At 34.7% G+C, this 24403-nt stretch overlaps 2 protein-coding genes across 5 annotated transcripts; both read right to left on the bottom strand.

The window, feature by feature from the left end:
• Positions 1–7601: 7601 nt before the first annotated feature.
• LOC132621518 (uncharacterized) lies at positions 7602–13213 on the bottom strand. The gene is made up of 4 exons (XM_060335820.1): positions 10866–13213; positions 8714–10783; positions 8358–8635; positions 7602–8256 (listed from the first exon to the last, which is right to left on the bottom strand). Exons 1-2 carry the CDS (start codon positions 11705–11707, stop codon positions 10468–10470), a joined length of 1158 nt encoding a protein of 385 aa, XP_060191803.1. The 5' UTR covers positions 11708–13213; the 3' UTR covers positions 7602–8256; positions 8358–8635; positions 8714–10467.
• A 5297-nt stretch (positions 13214–18510) lies between these two features.
• Positions 18511–24180, bottom strand: LOC132626842 (GTP-binding protein OBGC, chloroplastic). 4 transcript variants are annotated; one of them, XR_009577654.1, is made up of 7 exons: positions 22853–24180; positions 22313–22586; positions 21350–21638; positions 20183–20342; positions 19681–19789; positions 19120–19340; positions 18511–19015 (listed from the first exon to the last, which is right to left on the bottom strand). XR_009577654.1 is itself a non-coding variant. In XM_060341851.1 (6 exons), exons 1-6 carry the CDS (start codon positions 24058–24060, stop codon positions 19263–19265), a joined length of 2118 nt encoding a protein of 705 aa, XP_060197834.1. In that variant the 5' UTR covers positions 24061–24180; the 3' UTR covers positions 18511–19262. The 4 variants fall into 4 exon arrangements, 1 of the variants encoding a protein (XP_060197834.1); XR_009577655.1 differs by having other exon boundaries at positions 18511–18894; XR_009577653.1 differs by having other exon boundaries at positions 18511–18849.
• Between the last annotated feature and the right edge of the window lie 223 nt (positions 24181–24403).

Raw genomic sequence — 24403 nt, 5'->3', positions numbered from 1 at the left:
AGTCAAAGCTAACTCTATCTTTTCTATAATTTGTCATTTCTATAGGCTTCACGCACTAACTTAATCATCATTGTTTCAACAGGATTAGTGTCTTTTTTATTTTATTTTTAAATCTAACCTGTGGATACAGTAAACTATTTTCTATTATCAATGCAATTTAATATTATTCCAAAATTTTAGGTTAAAAATAATTATAAATATAATTACTTATCTACAGTTACCTTTTAAATTATCAGTATAAAAAAGATTATATTGTTAATGTACTAAAGTTAAACTCTTTTCTTTTTAAACTCTTTTCTTTTTCCCTTTAATCTTGATGGGTAAATGGTTATAGAAACTCAACATTTTAACAAATAAATAGAATATAACAACTTATCATTTTATTTGGTTAGTTTATCTTGTTTTATGCTAAATTTTTGTCAGGGTTTACATTTCTATGCAATGATTGTGATATAAAGATGATCAAAGAGATTTTTAATGCAATTACAATTTATTCAAGGAGTAACATGCATCTTTAGGCTGAAAATAAAACTCCTATTTCAACAAGATACTGTTTCAAATTGTGCAAACTTTGAGGATAGAATGGTATCTCATTGCTTATTAGAACGGCTAATTGGAAAGTAGTTACCTCCATTAATTTAGTGTTCACATAAAATTAAATAATTTAACCTTAAGAGTCACAGACTAAAGTGGGATAATAATCACTTTGTAATCATCGTTAAGTGGTAAAAAATTTAAGTTATATGTATATATTGTCGGTGTAAGAAATATTTATGCTATCATGTCATCTTTATATGTTTGTAGCAAATACTTAATAAAATAGGTAGCCCCTTAAACTTATCGGATATTCCACTTAGACACTCAAACTAAGCCCTATTTCAATTCATCTCGACTCCTAATAAAGTGTTCCAATTAGACACTTCCGGTTCAACTTTTGGAAAAAAATTTGTGTTTGTTTTCATTCGTCTATTATGTAGGTAAGTTAAACACATAAAATATAATCTCCTTTAATTATGTGCATTCGCCTAAATAAGCCCAAAACCGCCATGCATTTTCTACTTGAGTCGTTGACGCGCAAAATTAAAGGAGATGATATATTTATGTGGTTAACTTAATTATCTAATACACATGAAACCCGCGCAAAAAAAAAAAAAAAAAATCAAAATCAAAATTTGATTCGAAAGTGTCTAACTGGAACACTTTATTAGAAGTTGAGGTGTCCAATTGGAATAGCGCTTAATTCAATTACCTAAATGGAATATCTTGGAAAGTTTATGAGGCTGGTATGAACTAAGCCTTTAAGAAATATTTACGGCATCATGTCATCTTTACGTGTTGTAGCAGATAGCCTGTCTTATTTTCAAGATTACAAGTCTCACATTTTAATGAGTCTTACATGTAAATATTTTGTGGATGACCTAATCGTATAGAAATATTTTTTACACTAACATATACAACTTAATTAAACTCAAATTTATTATTATTATTATTATTTTGCTTAAACATATGTAATTTCATTTATTACTAACTGTTACAAGATGTGCTGCTGCATTTTTTGACTCTTTGAGACCGATTATACATTAAGAAAGTAAGGTTTCTGTTGTAAAAAAAAAAAACCGATTTGGTGCAAGCACCTAATTTGAGTAAATTTTTTCACGTTACATTTTATCTCTGGGGACAATTTTCACCACAAAAAAACTAATAACTCTTCATCGTAAGTCTAATACAGTTATATGAAAAATAAAGTAGTACTCCGTAATAAGTTGCAACGGGTTGAATTGCATCGATATTTCAGACTATAACTTCATTGTTGTAAGTTATAACTTTGTGGTAAAAGATCAATTAAGAAAAAGTAGCATGGTCAAGGTTACTGAATTTCGGAAGAATCGCAGAAGAAAAATCTAATCAATGAGAAAAACAAATATAGAGGTGGAAAAGTGGGAAATTAATTTTTGTGCGTTCAAAAAGAGAGAAATTCTCTAAGCAATTTATGGATCTCTGTCTTGTCCAAAAGTGAGTTATAAAAGGCTATAGTCAAAAGTGCAAAGAAAAGGCGTTAGGAACACATGGAAAGCAACAAGTATCAAAACTACTCATATTAAGCAAAAAGAAATTAGTATAATTAGTGGGGGGCACTAATTAATTAGTCCATTGCCTAAGCAGTTTTAACAAGACACTTTTAACTTTTCTTGACTCACATGCCTAAATGGCATTGGGAACAACATAAACCCCCACCCCCAACACAAAAAGAAAGAAAAACCCTACATAGTCATAAAATCAAAAAAATTTGGTCAACCCCTTTTTATGTCTTTTTGTTACTATGATTTCTAAAATATATAATGCTTTGCCACCACCCTTCCGGTCTCTGTAGTGGCTTTATTTCATAAAATTATTGAACTACTATTATAAGTTAAGGAGTGGGACAAATGTGAGAATTGGGATATGATTTAAAAAAGACACGACATTATATAATTGAGGTTGGATTAAAATACTAATCATCTGTCATCTTTCTTGCGTGACATGGACAAAATCTATGACCCTTGACTAGTTGACTCATCCGCTATATGTTTCTTTCCCCCCTAAATTAATTCATAACTTGAATATATACAAACAATAATTTGCAGCTTATAATTTGTTGCTAAATAGAATTAGCAATGAATTTACTGTTAGCTATAAAATTTATTTGTTGCTAATTTTTATTTTTTAGCAGTGCACGTTAAACTCTAAAAAAAAAAATTGTGCTTGTGAAACTATTCAAATGCAGATTCGAGATCTTAAATCAGCAAATGTAGCATACTACTGTATCCATTATTATTTTATTTTGTATTAATAGGTGAGTATTTACTACACACAATCAGCAAATGTAGCATACTACTGTATCCATTATTATTTTATTTTGTATTAATAGGTGAGTATTTACTACACACATTACATATATAAAGTTCAAACTGAGAAGACTCGATGTAGCCGCACCCATTACCAAAATACTACACTATAACTAGAATCTCTTAAACTTTGACATGACGAAATGATTCATACTTGTTGAACCACAAAAATTTAGATAAATGTGCTCTTGAGATAATTGCGCCCTTATGGTATCCCATCATAATTTTGACATTTTGTACAAATCTCTTTGTTTTTACAACATTTATTTTTATAAATGTCTGAGTTCTTTTTTGTAATATATATTTCAAATGTCACTAAATAAATATCAAATTCTTACTTTTTATAGTGTCTAGATAGAATATTATTTCTTATTTAACTTTGGAATTATATAAACATCAAGTTTTGTTTTTTTTTCGTGGAGGGAGAGATACTTCAAAAAATCAACGAATTCATGTTTAGCATTTGAAAAGGATGAACAGTTGGTCAAGGGACATATGAAAAGATGTGAACCACTTGGGATTTAATTAGATAATAAAACAGTGATCATAAGTTGGAATTTCTTAAATTGAGGGGTTTGTGTTTTCGGATATTCTTGAAACAAAAAAATGATAATAAGGAGGTGAAGTGGGGGCCTCCCTTTGAAATTTTAATTAAGCTTCTATACTGACAAGGGAAACTTACATGTGTAGAGGTCAGATTAGAATTTTGCACATTCTCCAAAAAATTGCACGCACTTTTGGTCTAGGAATATAATATAAAATAAATAAAATTAGGGTCATCCGGAATTTGGGGATAAAGATTATGACACATTCTAAGCCAAGGATTTGGAGAACATGAGACCTTGGACTTTGACGGGATTCTCATTGTAAGAAAACGATTTTTTGGTTTCTTTGACCAACCTTCCTGTCCAAAGAGCTTTACATGAACATGGCTCCAATTACTAGTACAATATACAACTTAATGCTGTGATGAAATTTCTGTCCTCAAATATTAAATAGAGATAAATCTCTTTGTGTGGGAAGCACTTTACCTCTTTCAATGGATCTATTTCGCGCTAACCTAAATTAATCAAGTCATTTAGGCGTGGAGCTACGTATGTCAAAGAATGATCAATTGAACATACTTTTTCAAAAAATTATACTGTATATATAGGTCATATATATATATATATATATATATATATATGTGTGTGTGTGTGTGTTTGTTTGTTTGTTATTTTAGCTACCACCTACTGTGTTGAAGAACCGGGTTATGTAGACAACAAACAAGAGTAAATTGCATAATATCATAACACAAGGAATCTTACCATAGAAAACTCTTTGTTTAAGGAAGTAAAAAAAATCACAACCTAGCCTCGTAGGATTTACCTTAAAAACTTCACGGACTCAGCAGTTTTAGGTTACAAACGAATAACCAAAGAGACTATAAACTTAGTACCTTCGACCCCTAATTGTAGTCAACCCTTTCAAGATTGGCTAACATAAATGGGAATAACACCAACAACTTAGTTACAACTGTTTGATCCTACTTGTCCATGCAACATGCAACTTCTTATAGTGTTGTACGGGTCGACTTAACCTCATTACCTCAAATAATGATCATTTGTCCTCTCAATGAGGGACTTTGTAGGCTTAGTCTTGCCATGTGTCTCTACACTGGCACGTGTAGTCCATGGTAATGAAAAGAAAAATAAGAAACCAATCTCGGTGGTCTTCACTAGTAACTCCCAAAACATTTGATGTTTCCATAATAGATTCATAGCCCAAGAGCCTCAAAGAATATATTTTATCAAATCATTGTGTTCATAACCAACCATTTAAACAAAATCAAATGAAAATCCTTTCTAAATTCATGTAAAAGCAATTAACAAATGAGAGTTATTTTAAAATTTTACCAAGTGTTATTTCAAGAACTTACACTTCACATTTTATAAATATCATGGCAATAGCACCTAACCCATTTCAAAGTAAGAAATTGTGTAATCCCAACCAGCTTCTATGCTTGTTAAGAATGGTCCTAAACTTATCCTAGCTTCTCAAGCCTCAACTCGACCATCCCCACAAGTTCTACATGGTAAAAATAACTTGTGTAGAATTTCAAAATATTAATTTCGTAATTACTGAAAATAAGATGTTATTGAGCCGAGGTTCTTTCGAAAATAGCCGTCCTATCTTGGTAGGAGTAAGGTCTGCGTACACTCTACCCTCCCCAGACTCCACGGTGTGGGATTTCACTGGGTTGTTGTTGTTGTTGTTTTTGGTTGTAATGGGTTTTAGAATTTGAAAATATTAATTTCGTAAATACTCAAAATAAGAGGTTGAGTTGTAATGGAAGAGATTTTTAGAATTTCAAAGACAATAAGGCTTTGACATGAAGTTTAAAAATTTAAATTAGGTAAGATTTTGTGAATTAATTCGACATAAGTATTTGCTGGTTTTGTCTCAAGGAATGGAAGCAAGTAGAATTCCTAGAAAGTTTGCTAAGTAGCTCACTGTCAAGTCCATGTCTGCAGAAGCTCTAATATATTTACGTACTTCCTGATTTACTTGGTAGCCTATAAAGTTATTAACAATAACTATTAATACAAGAAATCAAGCAAGAAATACATAACATCACCTCTCTTTAATTACACGCATTGTTTTCATTTCAAAATACTACTTTTTTGAGAGACCTAATTAGGTTAACAATCACTTTCAGTCGTAAATGAGAGGAAATTTTTCACAATTGAATCCAATTATACTGAAATTTGTAACTTCTTTTCAGACCTAATTAACTTTTTTATCAGTAGATGTTATCTTAATCGAATAGCATTATTTATCAAATTACAAACTGGCTGAAAGATCTTAAGTCAACTGACTCAAATGTAATATAGGGACTGATCTTCCTCGACAATTTAAGGAGTATGTACAATTAATTATGATGATATTAATTCCATGTCTTTTAAGTTGTTTTGTTGTATTGAAAATTACTTTAAGTAACTATCACATTAGGCATTGGGGCTTTACCCCAAAATCTAGCTCAATGGTAGGAGGATTGCCCAAACCTTATAAGCTCAGGATTCTCGCTGTCACCGATGTAGTATATTCTCTTCACCTCCTCACACCTAGATCCGAACATTCGGTCTGGAGCGTGCACATTCATGAATCGGGGGCATTTACCCCCCCCCCCCCCCCCTCGGTCCGGGACCGTTCAATTGGTCCGAGGGCATTTTGCCCCTTTCTTTTTCAGGGTCCCGCATTGGATCGGGTCTGGAATTGGCTCTGATATCATGCTAAAATCTAAAGAGAAAATAATATTTTTGGGAGAATTTTCTCTGCATGTTCGTTCACAATATGACCTCCTTATATACAAGTTCAACCCTATTCTAATAGGAATACAATTTTTATATTACCATACTTATAAATATATTACCATAATTGTAAAGTAATCCTATTCTAATAGGACTACAATTCCTATAATAGTAACTATTTTAGATGATATCGTCCGACATCAGCTAATAATGTTCTTCTATACGCACCCTACATCCAAACATTCTTTTAAAAATATGCGTAAACTACACAATATGCTTTGTAATATTATCTAAAACAACAACAATAACAGACCCAATATATTTTCACAAAGTGGGGTATGAGAGGGTAGAGTGTACGCAGACCTTACCCCTATCTTGAGAGGTAGGGAGGTTGTTTCCAGTAGACCCTCGGCGAAAAAAAGGTATTTAAAAAAAGATTAGATAAGAATTAACAAAGTAAAGAAATCATCGCAAAATACAATAAAAAACATAACATAGCATAATTTCAAAAAGAAACAATTAAGACAGCACACCACTAAAAAACTGGCAAAAACCGATGACGAAAACCGGCGGGAAACCGACCCTTGACGGTCCGTCGGTTTACATATCCTCGCTTTTTGGAAACCGACGGACCACGTCGGTTTTTTGCGACGGACTGCGTCGGTTACGTGGTCCTTCGGGTTTTATCCAATAATTTAAAAAAATCGACGGACTGAGTCGGGTTTTTTAATTTCTGATTTTTTATCTTATATAAAAAACAATATAAATTTTATAAAAAACCGACGCACTGTGTCCACATGCAATGTGGCTTTTAACTTGTGCCATGAGCGATTCAAGGCTCGCTTTCATGGAGTTAATTTCCTATTAAGTTCAGCAATTTGTTGTGTCATAGCTGCGACCTGAACACCATCAACTCCCTCGGCTTGTTGAGAAGACCCTTTACCTCGCAATCCTGATCGAGGGCGACTTAAGTTGTTCCTTGGGCCTAGACCATACGCTCTACCTTTTTGTACTCCCCCAACTACTCTACACCAAAAAACTATCTCTAATTCCGGTGGAGGACGGCTCGACTGCTCAGGCTGAGTTTGGTTGTACTGGTTCACATCATCCATAAATTGCGTCTGTATATTAAAAAATGAAACTTAGTATATAACGAATATATCATAATTAAACTTATATATAAATTTAATAAACTTATCACTTACAGAGGAATTACGAGCCCTGCCCTCAACCCATACGGTCGGATCCGACTCCTGCTTTTTTTTTTTTTTTTTTTTTTTTTTTTTGTGTGGGTCTTTAGGAATAGCTGATCCTGAGTAGGGGTGGGCGTTCGGTTTTTCGGTTCGGTTTTATCAAACTTCGGTTTGGCTATTTCGGGTTTGGTTTTTTGAAGGTGGACACCGAACACCGAACTAGTTCGGTTCGGTTCGGTTCTTTCGGTTTCGGTTTTTTAAAGTCCGGTTCGGTTCGGTTTCGATTTTTTCAATTCAGTTTTTTTGATATAATATTAGAAGCGATTCCATTGACACTAATCCATATTCTCAAAAGCAATAAAACATAAAACTGATAAATTGAAATCAAAATCAAATAAAAACAGGATACACAAGAACAGAAAACTATAATCATGATATAGGATTACTAGGTGTTATATACATACCGTAAGAATAATTAAGAAAACACATAAAGGACATACATTAATCCTAAAGACACATCCTAGTTACCTTTCTTTGTTAAGGATATTTGATTTTCTCAATTGAAGTGGAAAATTAGGGATACAAATGCAAAAGAGGACTTATTACAATTGGGTTTTTTTTGCTTTAAACTTAATGGGTCTGGACTATTTTAATTTTTTTTTGGGTAATGTATTAAATTTCGGTGCGCATTCGATTTTTCGGTTCGGTTTTATCAAACTTCGGTTCGGCTATTTCGGTTTTGGTTTTTTTACGGTGGACACCAAACACCGAACCAAACTAGTTCGGTTCGATTTGTTAAAGTTTCGGTTCTGTTCGGTTCGGTTTTTTGGTTTTCGGTATTTATGCCCAGCCCTAATCCTGAGTAGGCATCTGTCCCGTAGCTTTTTTCTGCAAAAAAAAAAAAAAAAAAAAAAGAAGTTAAAGATAAAATTAATAACTCAATAATGATATATTGATCGTAGGTACTTTAAAAGTATAAAATTACTTACCATTGTCCTAGCCACGTGCCCCTGACTTCTCGCACCCGCAGTGTGCAAAGAGCCACCTTTCTGGGATGCACAGACAACCTTTGCCTGCTCAGACTTGGTGATAAACTCAGGAGTTCGCCAATATGCCTTAAGTTTCTCCCACTGTTCAGCGTTTAGCCATTGGGGCATCTCATATACCTTCCAGCCCTCGAAAATCAATCAAACAACCTTGCACTCCCCTTCCTCTCAAAGTTTGCAGCAACCCTATCATTGTCCATTGGATCCCATGTACAATACATCTGCAAATCTAATAGCTAATGTTAGATGATTTATATAAAAGTAAATTCAATTTATGAAATGTATAATAAGTTGCATACGTTAAACTCTCTAAACATAGCCTGTCGAGTATCATATGGGATTTCACCCCATGAAGTATAAAACTGATCGCCATAAAGCCTCCGAACAATATCCAGCCAGGCTTTTGTAGTTTCGTGATTTGGATAGAACCTGCAGTTAAAAGATTTAACGCATATAAGATTAAGATGAACAAAAACTTAATAAAAGAAAATCTTACCCAGCTCCCTCAGGCACGATGAAAATTTGACCGATCGCATCTCTATCTCCCGGGTGTAAACCATGATATATCGGTGCCTGTGCAGGTGCAGGTGCAGGAGGACGAAGATGGGTCTGAGACTGGCTGGATGGTAGTGACTCAGGCTCAGAGCTGCTATCTCTAAGGCGCAAATTAGATACACTGGGAGGTGTACCACTTGGAGAAGTAGAAGGAGACAAAGTGGCCGATGTGCTAGGAGATCTGCCACGTGGTGGGCAATACATAGGTGTAGATATAAAAGTAGGATGGTAAATGATGCCAGCTGAGGTGGTGTCGGCTGAAAGACCCACTGACCAGACTGGGCCTGCATAAAAGAGCCAGACATAAAAAAAAAAGGCGGAGTAGACTGCATATGTGGAGCGGACTGAATGGATTGACTACTAGTAGTTGTAGGATCTATAGGTCTCTTATCGTTTCTCTTACTAGTACCTCCAGCTCTACCTCTACCTCTACCTTGATCACTACCACCTGATGACATCTACATACAGAAAGTTAATAACATTAGAATAAAAATTTAACAAGTATAAAATTGTGTTATTATCAAGTATAGAATAAACTAAAATGCAACTAGTTATCCTCCTACTCATCCTCGCTTGTTTAATTTTCATCAGATGATTCTTCCTCATCGCTTGTTTCAGGTCCATCGGTCGATTCTTCCTCAACATTTTCTATGATAGTGACATCATCTTCATCAACTTCTTCTAATATGTGTTGAGGATGTTCCAGACTATTTTCTAACTCTGTGTCAACCGTTTAATGAACAACTGGTACATCATTTTGATACGCCACATCTAATGCATTATCGACCTCAATCCTCCCCACAGGCTTAGTCTTTATAACCACCCACCAATCAGCCTTATCCCTACGCGAAGGATATGGAGCATAATACACTTGCTTAGCATTTTGTGCAATTATAGAGGGATCATAGTGATTGTATTGTCTTGTATGTTTGACTTCAATTACGTTATGTTGACGATTCGCCCTTGTACCTCTTTGGCTTGGATCAAACCACTTGCACCGAAATAATGTTATCTTCTTCTTAGGGTAACCTGGATACTTAAGTTGTATGATCACCCGCAGCACACCATAATAATCAACAGTTACACCACTACCATCAACATCGCCTTTAATGCACACTCCACTATTATTCGTCTTCTTATATTGAGAAACTTCTTCGGTTTGAAACTTGTAGCCATTAACAATGTACTTTTTCATTGTCTTAACTTCATTGCCTGGTCCAAGAGCTATATCTTTCACAAATTGGGAATGTTCTCCTGTATGATAAACCGATATAATAAGGAGGAAAATTAAAATTCAATAACTTGTATGTAGCCTACATTTAATTGAAATTATGCAATGAATTTCCACACTTACAAAATCGTACAGCCAATGGGAAAACTTAGAATATATGGCTTCATCGCCCTCAAGTTTTACAAAGTAACTGCTCGACATATGCAAGATTTTCATTAGTTTCACCCTTATCAGTTACCCATTTAATTCAATAACATAATTCGACACTCACCGAATATATACTTGAATTTTAGGGTAATTGAGCAAAACATGTGTCACAGCTGATTGCCTCTCCATACTACTCCGGGTTCGTTTTGGAGGCTTTTTAGAACCGCCTCCTGGTTGATTAAAGATGGACATTGGTGGGTAGTTAGGATCAACCCCACCCTCATCATTACGGTTGGGCCTATTTCTCATACACGACACTTGCTCTCTGAAATAATATGAACAGAAATGCGTTGTTTCCTTTGCAAGATACGCTTCACAAATAGATCCTTCAATCTTAGATCTCTGCGTAGCCAATTTTTTGCATTTGCCAATGGTCCTGCACATGTTTAATATCAATAGGAACAGTAATTAGTTAACAAAATACATTAAAGAAAGAGGTAGTAAGTTTGGTTCCTTACCTCTCGAAAGGATACATCCACCTAGTTTGAACCGGGCCTCCAAGGCGTGCCTCTTGTACAAGATGAATGGGAAGATGTTCCATCACATCAAAAAACCCACATGGAAAGATCTTCTCGAGCTTAGTTGTAATGATTGGTATATTCTGTTCCATTCTTTGAAGGTTTTCTACCGTCAAAGTGTTAGAACATAAATCCTTGAAGAACAAACTTATCTCTATGATTGGTTTCCATATTCTTTCCGGTAGGCGGCTAAATGCAATAGGAATCGAAGTTTCCATGAAAACATAGCAATCATGACTTTTCATACCAATCAATTTTCCGTCATTCATATCAGCACGCTTGTCAAAATTAGACGCATGCCCCTCTGGCATCCGCAAATTCTTAACCCATTGACAAATCTCTCGTTTCTCCTCCAAAGTGAATGAAAAACTAGCCTTGGGCTTGAACACTTTATTATTCGCTAACTCTTGCAAGTTCAATTCAGGGCGCCTACAATATTCCTTTAGGTCCAATCTAGCTTTTGGATTATCTTTTGTCTTGCCTTTAACATCCATAACAGTGTTGAACAAATTATCAAAGTAATTTTTTTCAATATGCATCACATCAAGATTATGTCGTAGAAGATTATCCTTCCAATACGGTAACTCCCAGAATATGCTCAGTTTAGTCCAATTATGTTCAACACCATAACCAGGTAGTCTATAAGGGGCAACTTCTGTGACCTTAGGCAAGTGATAAACCCTCCCCCAAATTTCTTCTCCTGACAATGTTCGAGGTGGGGGATCATTTTCAGTTTTATTCTTTCTAAATGCTTGTTTCATTTTCATAAATTGGTGATCCATAGGCAAGAACTGACGATGACAATCAAATCATGAATTTTTGTGGCCATATTTTAAAGTGAAAACTTTACTATTTTCCATGCAATGAGGACAAGCAAGCTTTCCAGCAGTCATCCAACCAGACAACATCCCATATGCAGGAAAATCGTTAATAGTCCACATCAAAGAAGCACGCATATTGAAATTGCTCTTAGTTGATATATCATATGTCACTACACCTTCATACCACAATTGTTTTAACTCATCAATCAAAGGTTGTAGATAGACATTAATCAAAATTTTTGGATTACGAGGACCAGGGATAACACAATTTAGGAATATATAGGGACTTGTCATACACATCTCAGGCAATAGATTATATGGAGTAAGAAATACAGGCCAACAAGAATAGGGTGCAACTGAAACAGAGTATGGTGTGAAACCATCCGCACACAAACCCAAACGAATGTTTTTTGGTTCACTAGCAAAATCAGGATAAGTTCTATCAAAATATTTTCACGCTTCTCCATCCGATGGATGACACATAACACCAGGTGGCCTTCTATTTTCGCTGTGCCATCTCATGTGAGGAGCAGAACTCGACGATGCAAACAACCTCTTTAACCTATGTATAATAGGTAAATAATGCATCGTCTTAATTGGAACAATCTTCCCACTAGGTGTCTGCTTATAACGCGCATGTCCACATATTTTACATTCATTTAAATCAGCATCTTGCTTATAGAACAACATACAACCGTTTGGACAACAATGGATTCTATCATACGACAATCCTAATTTGGAAACCAATCTCTTTGCTTCATAGTAACTCTTAGGTATGTCGAATTTCGGACTAACTAGTTCCCCTACAAGCTTAATCATTGATTCCATAGCAACTTCAGCAACAGTCCAAACTGATTTGATGTTAATCATTCTAACTGCAACAGACAACTTAGAATGCTGACTCCCTACCCAAAGTAGACGATTAGCCTCTTCTAATTCTTGATAGAAGCGCATTGCTTCTTCATTAGGAGGTTCCTCAAAATTTTGTTCAGGTTCAAACTCAGACTGTACGCCAAAAGCATCATTAACCATATCATTAACTCTATCATATTGGACATGACTATATTCCCGCGACACAGTACTTTCACCGACAACCATATTATAAAATATACCATTGACCCCATCAGTCTCTCCATGATCAGTCCAAACATAATATTTTTGCTTAAACCCATGACTATATAAATGAACCCTAACCGCTTCCAGTTTCAAATACTTTATACACCGGCAATGAGAACAAGGACACCTAATTACCTCTTCATTTTGAAAAGGGTGAAGTGACATTGCAGGTGTGATAAACCCATCAACACCTTCAACAAATTCATCATGTACACCCACACGATTACTATTATTCATATTATACATCCACATACGATCCATCTACAAAAATATACCCACAAATTATTGAGGTTATAGAAATATATTATAACTTAAGAATTCTAACTTAAAATATAACTTAAGAAAACACAATCCCAACCACTTCTAGCTTTGAATTCTCAATAACAATTCTAACTCCAATAATTTATGGATTCTAACTTTAACACAAATACATTGACAGTGAACATAAAAAATAGCACAATCACAGGAAAATATATACATATATATATAAAGTAAACTAGACAAATAAAGTTTACATATTTTCACAAATTGAATATCAATAATTTAAGAAAGCACAATACCTACCAATTCTAACTTTGAATTCTCAATAACAATTCTAACTTTAATAACTTATGGATTCTAACTTTAATATAACTTTGAAAAGCACAGTCCCAACCAATTCTAACTTTGAATTTTCAATAACAATTCTAACTTTAATAACTTATGGATTCTAACTTTAATTCTAAAAATTGAAAAGTAAATCCAGTCAAATAAAGTCTACATTTTAGTTTTGAGGTTATAAAAATATTATAACTTAATAATTCTAACATAACTTAATAATTCTAACTTTGAAAAGCACAATCCCAACCAATTCTAAAAATTGAAAAGTAAATCCAGAGAAATAAAGTCTACATTTTGGTATTGAGGTTATAGAAATACTATAACTTAACAATTCTAACTTTGAAAAACACAATCTCAACCAATTCTAATTTGGAATGATCAATAACAATTCTAATAACTTATGGATTCTAACAAAAAGCACAATCCAACAAAAAAAAAAAAAAAAAAAAAAAACAACAAACTAGTCAAATAATTAAAGTATACATTTTTTCGCATATTCAACATCAATAATATTACAAAGAATGATAACTAAGCTAACACAAATATATTGACAAAGAACATGAAATATAGCACAATCTCAAGCACAAAAAAAAATGACAAGTAAACTAGTCAAATAAAGTTAACATTTTTTTCACAAATTCAACATTAATAACATTGCAAATGATGTTTAACAAAGCTAAATAGACTAACATTAGGCCTAAAATCTACAAATAAAATTAAAATTGAAAGAATTTTAAAAGCCCTAATTTAAAAGAAACTAACCTCAATTTATTAAGTTAAAAACGAGTCTGGGGTAGGTGGGGGCGGGCTGCGCAGGTGGCGGGGCTGTGGGGAGGGGGGTAGGGTTTTAGGGGAATGAGGAGTTTTATTTGGGAAGAAGAGAAGAAATGGGAATAAAACCGGTCTGCCCATTTTGTTAAAAAAAATCGACGGACAAAACCGACCCTGTCCGTCGGTTTTTTCAGCCTGTTGACCAGATTTTGACCCAAAAAAAAAAAAACCGATCCTGTCCGTCGGTTTCTTAAAAAAAAGATGTTTATTATTTTTTTAAAAAACAAAATGAATTGCAAATTATTTAAAATATTTTTAAAAATAAAACCGAAGTCGTCCGTCGGTTTTATATTAATTATTATTATTTATTTTTTTAATAAAACCGACGTTGGAGGAAATATATTTTCAAAATTCTGCCAAAAAAACCAACGTCGTCCGTCGATTTTTTAATTAAAATAATTTAAAAAAAAATAGAAATGCAAAAAACCGACGCAGTGAGTCGGTTTTCCGTCACTGCGTCGGTTTTTTGTCCATCGATTTTTTGCAGTTTTTTAGTAGTGGCAAACTACAACGATAATCAAGGCACAAGAGACAACAGAGAGTGACAGAAATCGAAAGGCAATAAGCTACCAGCAAAGTGCTACTCTTACTAGTAAGGAAGGATCTATTACTAGTAATATTATCTAAAAGACTTCATAAAGTTATGAAAACTATTGCATGAAGTTAGATTTAAAAGGGTAAAAGGAAGAAAAAATTGAGCTAGCGTTTGGCCATAGATTCCCAAAAATATTTTGAAAAACTTAATTTGGATGGAGTTTTTCAAGTTTTGAAAATGTGTTTAGCCATAATTTTTCAAACATATTTCACTTTTTTGTTTTAAAAAACATGAAACATTACTTATACCCATAAGTTCTAAAAAACTATCAAGAATACCCAATCATACAAAACATACATGCTTATTAATCCCAAATTAAACAGAACATGATATTTTAATAATAATTGCTAATAATACACTTACTAACTACTACAATTCAAATTACAATACAAAGATCCATCCGTGCAAGAAAAAAAAAACAATGGTCGTAAATAGTTTTTAAAAGTTTTGAAAAGATCAAAACATAAATCTTAGCCCAAAAACAGGTTTGAACCACAATTTAAAATTTATTTTCAAAATCTATCAAAATTTTATGATAAAATAAACATTTAAAAATAAATCTTCAAAATATGCTCAAAATCTATGGCCAAACGGGAGTCGAAGATCTAGGGAAGATATGAGGAATAGAAAGGGGGTCCAATCCGAGGAAACAAAAATCGGATTATGTGACCAAACTCCGTTTGCTTTTTCCCCAAATACGACCATGACCTTCCCGCTTTCCTGTCCTGTAATCAAGCATTTTCTATGTAAGCTGAAGTACAGTGAACAGTGACACGTGGACACTATTACCATGTCATCATGTGGGTCCCGTACTCTTTTGCATGTGTCAAGACCAAGTCATCAACAGATTCTGGGTCATCAGGAAAACAAGTAAAGTTATATACGAGGTTGAATGAGTACGTACGTGTGGAAATAGGCTGTAATAGTATCTTTTACCTAAAAGGCTTAAGGGTTTCCCTTACTTTAAATAGTAAAAAGAAAATGAACAACACTCAGTTTGGCAGTCAAAAGATACAGATATAACTTTTAAATTTGTGAATGAAGAAGTGTGTTTGGCAGTCAAAAGATACAGATATAACTTTTAAATTTGTGAATGAAAAAGTGTCCATTTTCTCTGATGCTCGCCGGGCTTCACGTGAATATTAGATTATGTAGGGGGAATTAAGTCAATTAACATGTACATACAATTCTTATATAGAATTGGCATATTTTTTAACCCAAATTATGAACTACATAAATTATAAACCACTGTCTACAAATGAGTTAAGGTTATCTATATGTATATTGAATTCGCACAGATCATATTTTTTCATTTAAACTCAATTCATGTCATCATCATGATAAAGCAAAATAAATATGAAAATAAGTGCAATATATATATATATATATATATATATATATATACACTTACTTGTCTCTCTTATTTTAGTTTAATGTCTTTGTGACAATTTAGACTATTTATTAGTAATGCAAATTAATTATAGTTCGACTAATTAATAAATGTTAAATATATCTTCTTGAAAAAAAAAACTTTAGAATAGTGTGGTAGACAATAACCCTTGACGGAACTGAGAAATAAAGCTCTAGCAAACAAAGGCCCGTGACATAGAAGCGTGAGCAGCATTTCCATCCGGGATTTGAAGTTATGGGTTTCCAAAGTAATTGCAAATTAATTTATAATACTAATTGCATGCATTTACAATCAAATGGTATAAATATTTAGGCCCCGTTAGTCCATAGATACCAAAAAAAAAAAAAAACACTTTTTTTTAGAATTTTGGAGTTGGAGTTGGAGTTGTGTTTGGCCATAGTTTTTAAAATGTAATTGTAAAAAAGTGAAAAAAGTGAAAAAGTGGTTTTTTTTTAAAAAACAAGTTTTTTGAGTTTTTGGTATTTCGGAATACAACTTCAAATTGTATTCGGAATTCTCATGGCCAAACGCTGATTCCGAAAAAAAATAAAAAAAAAATCCACAATAAAGTGAATAATTCTTATGGCCAAACGGGGGCTTAGTAAAACTATTGAGTTTCTGTGAACTCGTAGCTAAAGCTTTGGATCCGCATGATCCTCTCCACAATGAGTTTACCTTTGATTTTCCACTTCATCGATACTATATATAAGAATAAGGGAAAAGGGTAAAAAATGCTCCTTTACTTTAAAAAAGGGCTAAAAATATCTTTCAAATTAATTTTGGGTCAAAAATACCCCTCCTGTCATTAAAGTTTTCAAATATACTCCTGTCTTAACTGAAATCCGCAACATAACCCGATTTTCAAACCCGCTTCATTTAAAACCGACTCAACTACATAAAAAACCATATGCGACCAACTTGTTCCCGAGTCTTACATTTGGAGTCACTAGGCACAGGAGCGAGCAACTCATATGCGTTTTTTATTTAGTTGGATCGGTTTTAAATGGAGCGGGTTTAAAAATGAAATCGGGTTATGTTGTAGATTTCCGTTAAGACAGGGGTATATTTGAAAACTTTATTAACGGGAGAGGTATTTTTGACCCAAAATTAGTTCGGAAGATAATTTTAGCCCTTTCCCAAAGTAGAGGGGCATTTTTGACCCTTTACCCTAAAAATAAAGCTCAAAGTATGCTATTTGCACTTCCTCGCGAATATATGATTATTTTTAATCTCATGCAATTTTTTATGATAATATATCCATCTTAGCATTCGTATCTCTACAATATTCATCTCGTGAATATGTTGGACTTTAGTGTACCGGCGGATCTAGTCCTTGACGCGTGGCTTCAAGGGAGCCCAATGACTTTTGTTCCTACCTTGTATTTGTATTAAAAAAATTTAAAAAAAAAATTATAAGTAGTTGATTGTGAATCCAATTAGTATTTTACGTTAAATTGAGATTATTATAAAAACTCATAAACTTCAAAATTACACATGCATATATCATTCGAGAAAAAAGCAAATCATATGTGATGGCGGTGGTCACAGACTCACAGTAGATATAATAATAGATTCATCCAAGTCCTCGTTTCAAATTTAGTCTCAACTCCAATAAACTTAGCCTGACATACTTTATATGTTTCATTTCTCCACATTTCTAGTGTAAGTTATTAGTCTTCCTTGGGCCTTATCCTACGAAAGTAGTTCATATATGTATCCCCGCATGTGCATTGCAATGTGGTATATATTAATTGTTTTTAAAAAATTATGATTATAGGGAATCTTCCTTTTTTTTTTTTTTTTAACTACTTTACCAGCACTAGGCCCTCTATCAAACTGCAAAAACCAACTTGTATTTTCCCATTTCAACTATCTTGGGTTCCGAAGGAGACGTCTGTAGTAATTAATAAACCAAAGCTATCAAATTATAAAACTGAAGGAACATTGTGAAAAGGCCTGAAACAGGGCAGAGGGAAAAAAAAGGCAGGGGTAGTGGTAAGATTTTGGAGGGCGGGGGAGCAAAGTACTTCTGAGACATTAAGGTATTGTTTGGATCACAAACTAGTTATGCAAGAATAGATTTTTTTTTTTAAAAAAAAACTAGTTATGCAAGAATATAACACATACTTATGTGTTGAATAATGATGGAAGATTGTTATAAGATTCATAATCCTCTAGTAATGTTGGAAGAATAAAAATTAGAAGAGGAACTTCACCAAAAACAATTACTACAACTATAATCAACTTGCTTATATATGGTCATTTGAAACTTTAAGATATTACAATTATGTCTCAGTCCTAAATAGGTAAGGCGGCTATATGACCTCACTGACCATGATCATGTTTCTAAATGGACAAAAAATATAATATCACATAACTCCACTGTCACTGTCATAAATTAACAAATGAGGATAATGATGCATATCATTGCACCAGAAAGAAGAAGCTGCATTATTCCGGCATGAGACGAAGATGTTCCGAGGTGGTCCCATATCTTCTGGCCCCACTCCTCTTGCAGATCGGTAAGGTGTTTTGATCGAAAATGCTCCGCTAAATTGGAGGCATGATTATATTATTCAAAACTAGAGTGTGAAGCTACGCAGAAAGCGGATATAAGTTTATGACGATCCCAAATTTATAATTCACATTAGCACAAAGGGAAGAATTTCTTTATGTAATGTCTTGATTAGATTATTCACAACTTGAGAGTATGAACCTATTCAGAAAGCGAGTATAAGCTTATGACGATCCCTATAATTCACATTAGCACAAAGGAAACGATTTTTTATGCAATGTCTTGAACAAAATTATAGTACTTACATGTCTTGACCGTGGTGCAGATGTATAATATAAGAAGATTGTCAGCAGCTCTGGTTTAAGTTCTGGGAAATGCCACATGAAGGATGTTTAGTCTTTTGTACGATTTTTTGATCAGCAGCACATTTGAAAGAGCAACCATGAAATTATCGACTTGGTTCTACAGCCCACTTCCTCCTACTTATAGAGCCTGCATTATCATAATCATGCCACTCCAACTCCATCTGTGAAAGAATGACGCAAAACTCAGTCATATTATCCCCAACACTTGCACATATATTATCAGCAAAAACTGAAAATATGCTGCTAAATGAGAAAAAGCATAGCAAGAATCCTATTCACTCAGTTAAGTCAACATATCACCGAGGATGTCAACGATTTTTTATCATGACATGCTAAAAAAGCTATGTGAAGTACTGGTAAGCCTTGAATATACGAACCTAAGTTAAAGAATACGAAGCTATCAGCAATTAAGTTCAATGCAAATTACGGTAAAAGAAGCAATTATGCAGTCTAGTGGCTAAGATGAGCTAGGAATAAGGAAGCAAAGTAGCATAGGCATACATCTCCAACGACGACGGTGTCACCCTCTTTCACACCAAGCTTGAGCAGAGATTTATTCACACCACATGCCTCCAAAACGTGTTGAAATCTTCTGTCTGAATCCATATATCTGCCACAGAGAACAAGATTCCTTTTTAATGGAACTCAATGTAATTTTGATAAGCTTAATAAAACTTGATTTAAAACAGGAGCCTTGAAGCAAGGAAATGGACGGGACCGGGCTTCAGGACTATATATCATCTACCAATGTAAAATCTCCGTACATCTAAATTTAGGATGATATGTGAGACCACTAGAAAAAGTTCAACTCAACCTGAAAATGTTGACTAGTCTCAGCTATGATACAAGAAAATGCAATTAACTTCAGAGCCAGCATGCTACAACCAAAACGTATTTCCATAGAGATGCTAATCCAAATGAAATAGGGGGGAAAAGCGCTTGGTAAAAGGCAATAAACAAGAAGGTAAAAGAAGACACAATCAGAGAACGGCAAGATCCATACCTCCAGTTTGTCATTTGGACAAAACGTTGCAGGCCTGATCCTTGAACATACCAAGTTTTGGAAGAACTATCATGGGTGATCTCAAACTCGTTTATGGGAGCATTTCGCTTCTTTTTCACCAAGTCAGCAACATAGTTCAAGTTTACTGTGTCTGTTCTCACTGTACAAGAAATTAAAACCAATACTATCAAAGAACTGGGCACTATTCCCCCTCCGCCCCTTTTAAATTTTTGACATGCAGTTAACAACAATAGATGAAACTCAGTGCTGAATATACTGAACAGAAAAACCTCACGGGAACCCTCAAATTCTTCCTCTTATTATTTTTTTATTTATTTCTTGATAAACACTTGTTTTATTTCCTCCAAAAAGACTCTATAGGAGTTTACCCTGGGGGAAGGAGGCAGAAAAACTCTCATTTCATATGTCACATTCACAAAGAACGAAGCAATCCAATTGCTATGGAGCAATTCTCGATGACTGACATACAACTTGGTCACTCCCTTTACGAGGATACAGAAAGGTGTTCATTCAAAATTTAATATATGTTACTTCATCCGTTCCTAATTTTTTATGTTCTTTATAACCACGTTGTCCGTTCAGCTTGCACACATCTCGACTAATTCCACAAGGGTACCTGCTTCCTCCCACCAGCATAGGTATAGGGTAACTCTGTCCACCAAGACATAGACAAATGGATAGAAATCATCTAGTGCTTTTGCCTCTACTAGGATTTGAACCTGAGACCTCATGATTCTTAACCCACTTCACCATCCATCCTAATTTGATACTCCACTTTTTTAATTAAGCTCAAGTAGTAAGAGAATAGTGAATACATGAATTGTTCATTATTTCTTGAGAAACATGGATGCCATTTTTTACTTTTGCATTGTGGAAAGGTAGAAGAGAGGATAAAGTAAGGAGAAAGGTAAAGTGGGGGCATTTGAAACTTCTGTGTATTTAAAATGTGCTAATTATGAAATGGACAACATTTTAGGACAACCCAAAAGTAGGAAAAAAATTTATAGGAATATTTATTTAGCTAGAACAGACACCTGTGCAATTTAATTGCACTTGTCAAAACAAATTAACTGAACATGAAAAGCATTTTAGCATAATCATGCCCACGGGTAAAATCGTAACAATACAGACATAAGAAACGCTTACCTTCTTCTTTAGCAGCTTCTTTTCTTCTACGAACAAGCTCATAAGCAGCACAAATAACTTCATGTGTACCCTCACTTTTCACTGCACTCATGCAAAAGGGTTCAATTGCACGAGATCTCAGACTGTCCCTGAATGTCTTCCAGTTCTCATATGCATCTGGGAGATCCATTTTGTTGTAAACCACTAAATAAGGCTTTTCAGCAAGTTCAGGACTAAACATTTCCAGTTCAAGACGAACAGCTTCAAATTCATATTCCGGTTGTGGAGATGAACCATCAACCACATGCACCTTTCTCCAAATAAAAGTTCCATCAATTAGTCAAACATATTAGCTCAATATCAGAATAATAAAAGGGTAAAGAAAGGCTCTAGTGAAATAATTGGAATTTTTAAGTAAACTATGAAATGTATCGGATGCACGGAGTAATTGGGGGAGGGAAGACATCTTTACCCAGAAAACACCTCTTCAATTTTGTCTGTCGCTCATGTCAATGGGCCTAAGGACATAGTACAGTGATTCCATGTTGCGGAAAAGGAAAGGGTAGCTAAATATGAAGCCCTATGTTTTTTTCCCTTTGCAATAAGAAAACCACAAAGCTACTACAAACTTGAAACAAGAAAAGAATAATCAAAATACAGTTTGCAAGTTTTGGGGTGCAGCCCTTCCCCCAACCCTGTGTGAACGAGGAATGCTTGGTGCTGGGCTTCCCTTTACAGTTGGCAATCAATTTAACCTTTCCAAATAAATATTTCTAGATTAAAAGCTCTCACATTAAGTTTCATCACGAATTAGCTATAACATAGCAAGCATATTCAAATTACAAAATGCACACTATATAAGAATATGGTAATATGCCAAAATCTTTATCTGATCCAACAACTCACTAATAGTTCCAGTTATGCAGAATTGGAACACATTCGAATTATTTATGCAAAGAAAGAACACTTTAGAAAAGCTTGTACCAGGACTGAACATCTTTCTGAGTGCCGAAGAAACTCATGGCCTAAACCAAAACCTCGGTGTGCCCCTTCGAGTAGACCAGGCAGATCAGCGACGACCACAGTAGCATCATAATCAAATGAAACTACGCCCAAATTTGGGAGCAAAGTGGTAAAGGGATAATTAGCAATAGCTGGCTGAGCAGCACTTATAACACTGAGAAATGTACTTTTCCCAGCATTTGGCGCTCCAACTATACCGACATCAGCAACCAACTTAAGCTCCAACTCTAACCACCTGATCAATAGGACTGTTACTTGCAAGATACATAAATGATGGAATATGAAAGAAATCTGACTAGGATATAGTCCTAGCTTAATTGGAATTCAAAATTAAGGATGACAGCTTAATAGACCCACAAATGATAGGTTTTGTTCATTTTTCCAACTCATGACAATCTAATATCATACTGCTATATAGTTAGCTGCTGAATGTACCTAAAAGATACAATGAAAAATTCCGAAGTGTAAAGAGCATAAACGATATTCATTAGAGATACTCACATCTCCGGACCTTCTTCTCCATTCTCGGCGATTTTGGGCACCCTATTCATCCCTGTCTTAAAAGAGGCATTCCCTCTCCCACCTCTTCCACCAGGCAACAGCAATGCCCTCTGTCCTGGATGCAACAACTCGAAAAGTACATTCCCTCGAATTCCACCCTCCTGAGCCTCCCTAACGACAGTACCTGGTGGAACCTTTACCACTACATCTTCGCCTTTTGCCCCGAATTGCTTCTTTCCATGACCATGCCCTCCTCTTCCAGCTTTAATATGCACGCTTTGCCTAAAAGGCAACAACGAATTCATCGACCCGTCTACCTCCAAATACACATTCCCTCCCCTCCCTCCATCACCACCTGATGGTCCACCTAATGGAACAAACTTCTCCCTTCTAAATGCCACCACCCCATTCCCTCCATCACCTGCTTTTACATATATTTTCGCCCTATCGAAACACCTCATTACTGCTGGAACCCCTTTCTCCTTCTCCTTTATATCACTACCTTCCCCTTCAAACACATCACCACCCTCAAAAACCCCAATTCTAGAACCTTCCATTTCACTGCCCCCCACATCATCATCATCCTCAAAATCATCGTTAACCTCGTACAACTTGAATTTTCCACTACCCTCAAAAACCCCACTTTTAGAACCTTCCATTTCACTGTCCCCCTCATCATCATTTTCATCAAAATCATCGTCAACCTCGTACAACTCAAACTTCCCACTACCCTCAAATACCCTACTTTTAGTACCTTCCATTGCACCATCGTCTTCATCATTTTCATCCTCAGAATCATCATTAACCTCGTACAACTCGAACTTTCCATAATCAAACCTTAAATTCTCCACATTGTCATCATCCAACAAATCCAATTGTTTTTCAAGATTCTTAGATGGGGTTGGTTTAGTTGACTCAAAGAGAGTAATTTCAGTTGAATCTTGAAGTTTTGGAATAAAAAAGTCATCTTTTGGGGGTAAGCGCGTGAAGGTAGTGGCAGTGTCACCAGTGGCGGTGGTAATTGGTGGTGGTGGTCTAAACTCACCGGATTTGAGTTGAGGGGGATTGGGTTTTTGTTGCTTTCTTCTGTTTGTGTTTGTAGACACGCGCTTTGGGTTGGTTCTATTGCGACTGGTATTGAGTCGAGCTTGGCATTGAGGAGACAAGCTTGATGATGTAGTTGTAGTTGTGAACAAAGAGAAAGCCATGGATGGCTATGGTTCCACCAGAGTTCAAGAAATTATCCGTTTTTTAGAAATTGATATAGTATTTTTTTAGATAATAATTGGTGAATAGGGAATTGGAAGTTCTCTATTGTTAAATTTGAGATGTTAACTATTTTCAGTAAGTTTTTGTTTTTCTCCTTCCATTGCTTTGTATAGTATTTAATGTATGATAAGAGTAATGTTTATATTCTTCTTGTCCCTAAGGTTTGGACTTTTTAGGCCTCATTTATTTTTATTAAGATTAAGACATTTAAGTATATGTCGGAATGATTAAGATGTGGTCTCTATTATCTGAACATTGAATGATTAAGATGGTTTGTTTTTC

This window comes from Lycium barbarum, chromosome 2, assembly GCF_019175385.1.
Source record: "Lycium barbarum isolate Lr01 chromosome 2, ASM1917538v2, whole genome shotgun sequence".
NCBI lineage: Eukaryota > Viridiplantae > Streptophyta > Magnoliopsida > Solanales > Solanaceae > Lycium > Lycium barbarum.
Note: the sequence above shows the minus strand (reverse complement) of the source record. Positions and strands in the feature narration are given on the sequence as shown.

Excerpts from the sequence above, each read along its gene's own strand:
- LOC132621518 (XM_060335820.1), bottom strand. The coding sequence starts at position 11,707 with ATGGATCACCAATTTATGAAAATGAAACAAGCATTTAGAAAGAATAAA. Across the intron at positions 10,784-10,865 it reads TGGATGTATCCTTTCGAGAG|GACCATTGGCAAATGCAAAA; the intron begins GTAAGGAACCAA and ends AAACATGTGCAG.
- LOC132626842 (XM_060341851.1), bottom strand. The coding sequence starts at position 24,060 with ATGGCTTTCTCTTTGTTCACAACTACAACTACATCATCAAGCTTGTCT. Across the intron at positions 21,639-22,312 it reads CAGAAAGATGTTCAGTCCTG|GTGCATGTGGTTGATGGTTC; the intron begins GTACAAGCTTTT and ends ATTTGGAGAAAG. Across the intron at positions 20,343-21,349 it reads AGAAGCTGCTAAAGAAGAAG|TGAGAACAGACACAGTAAAC; the intron begins GTAAGCGTTTCT and ends TTTCTTGTACAG.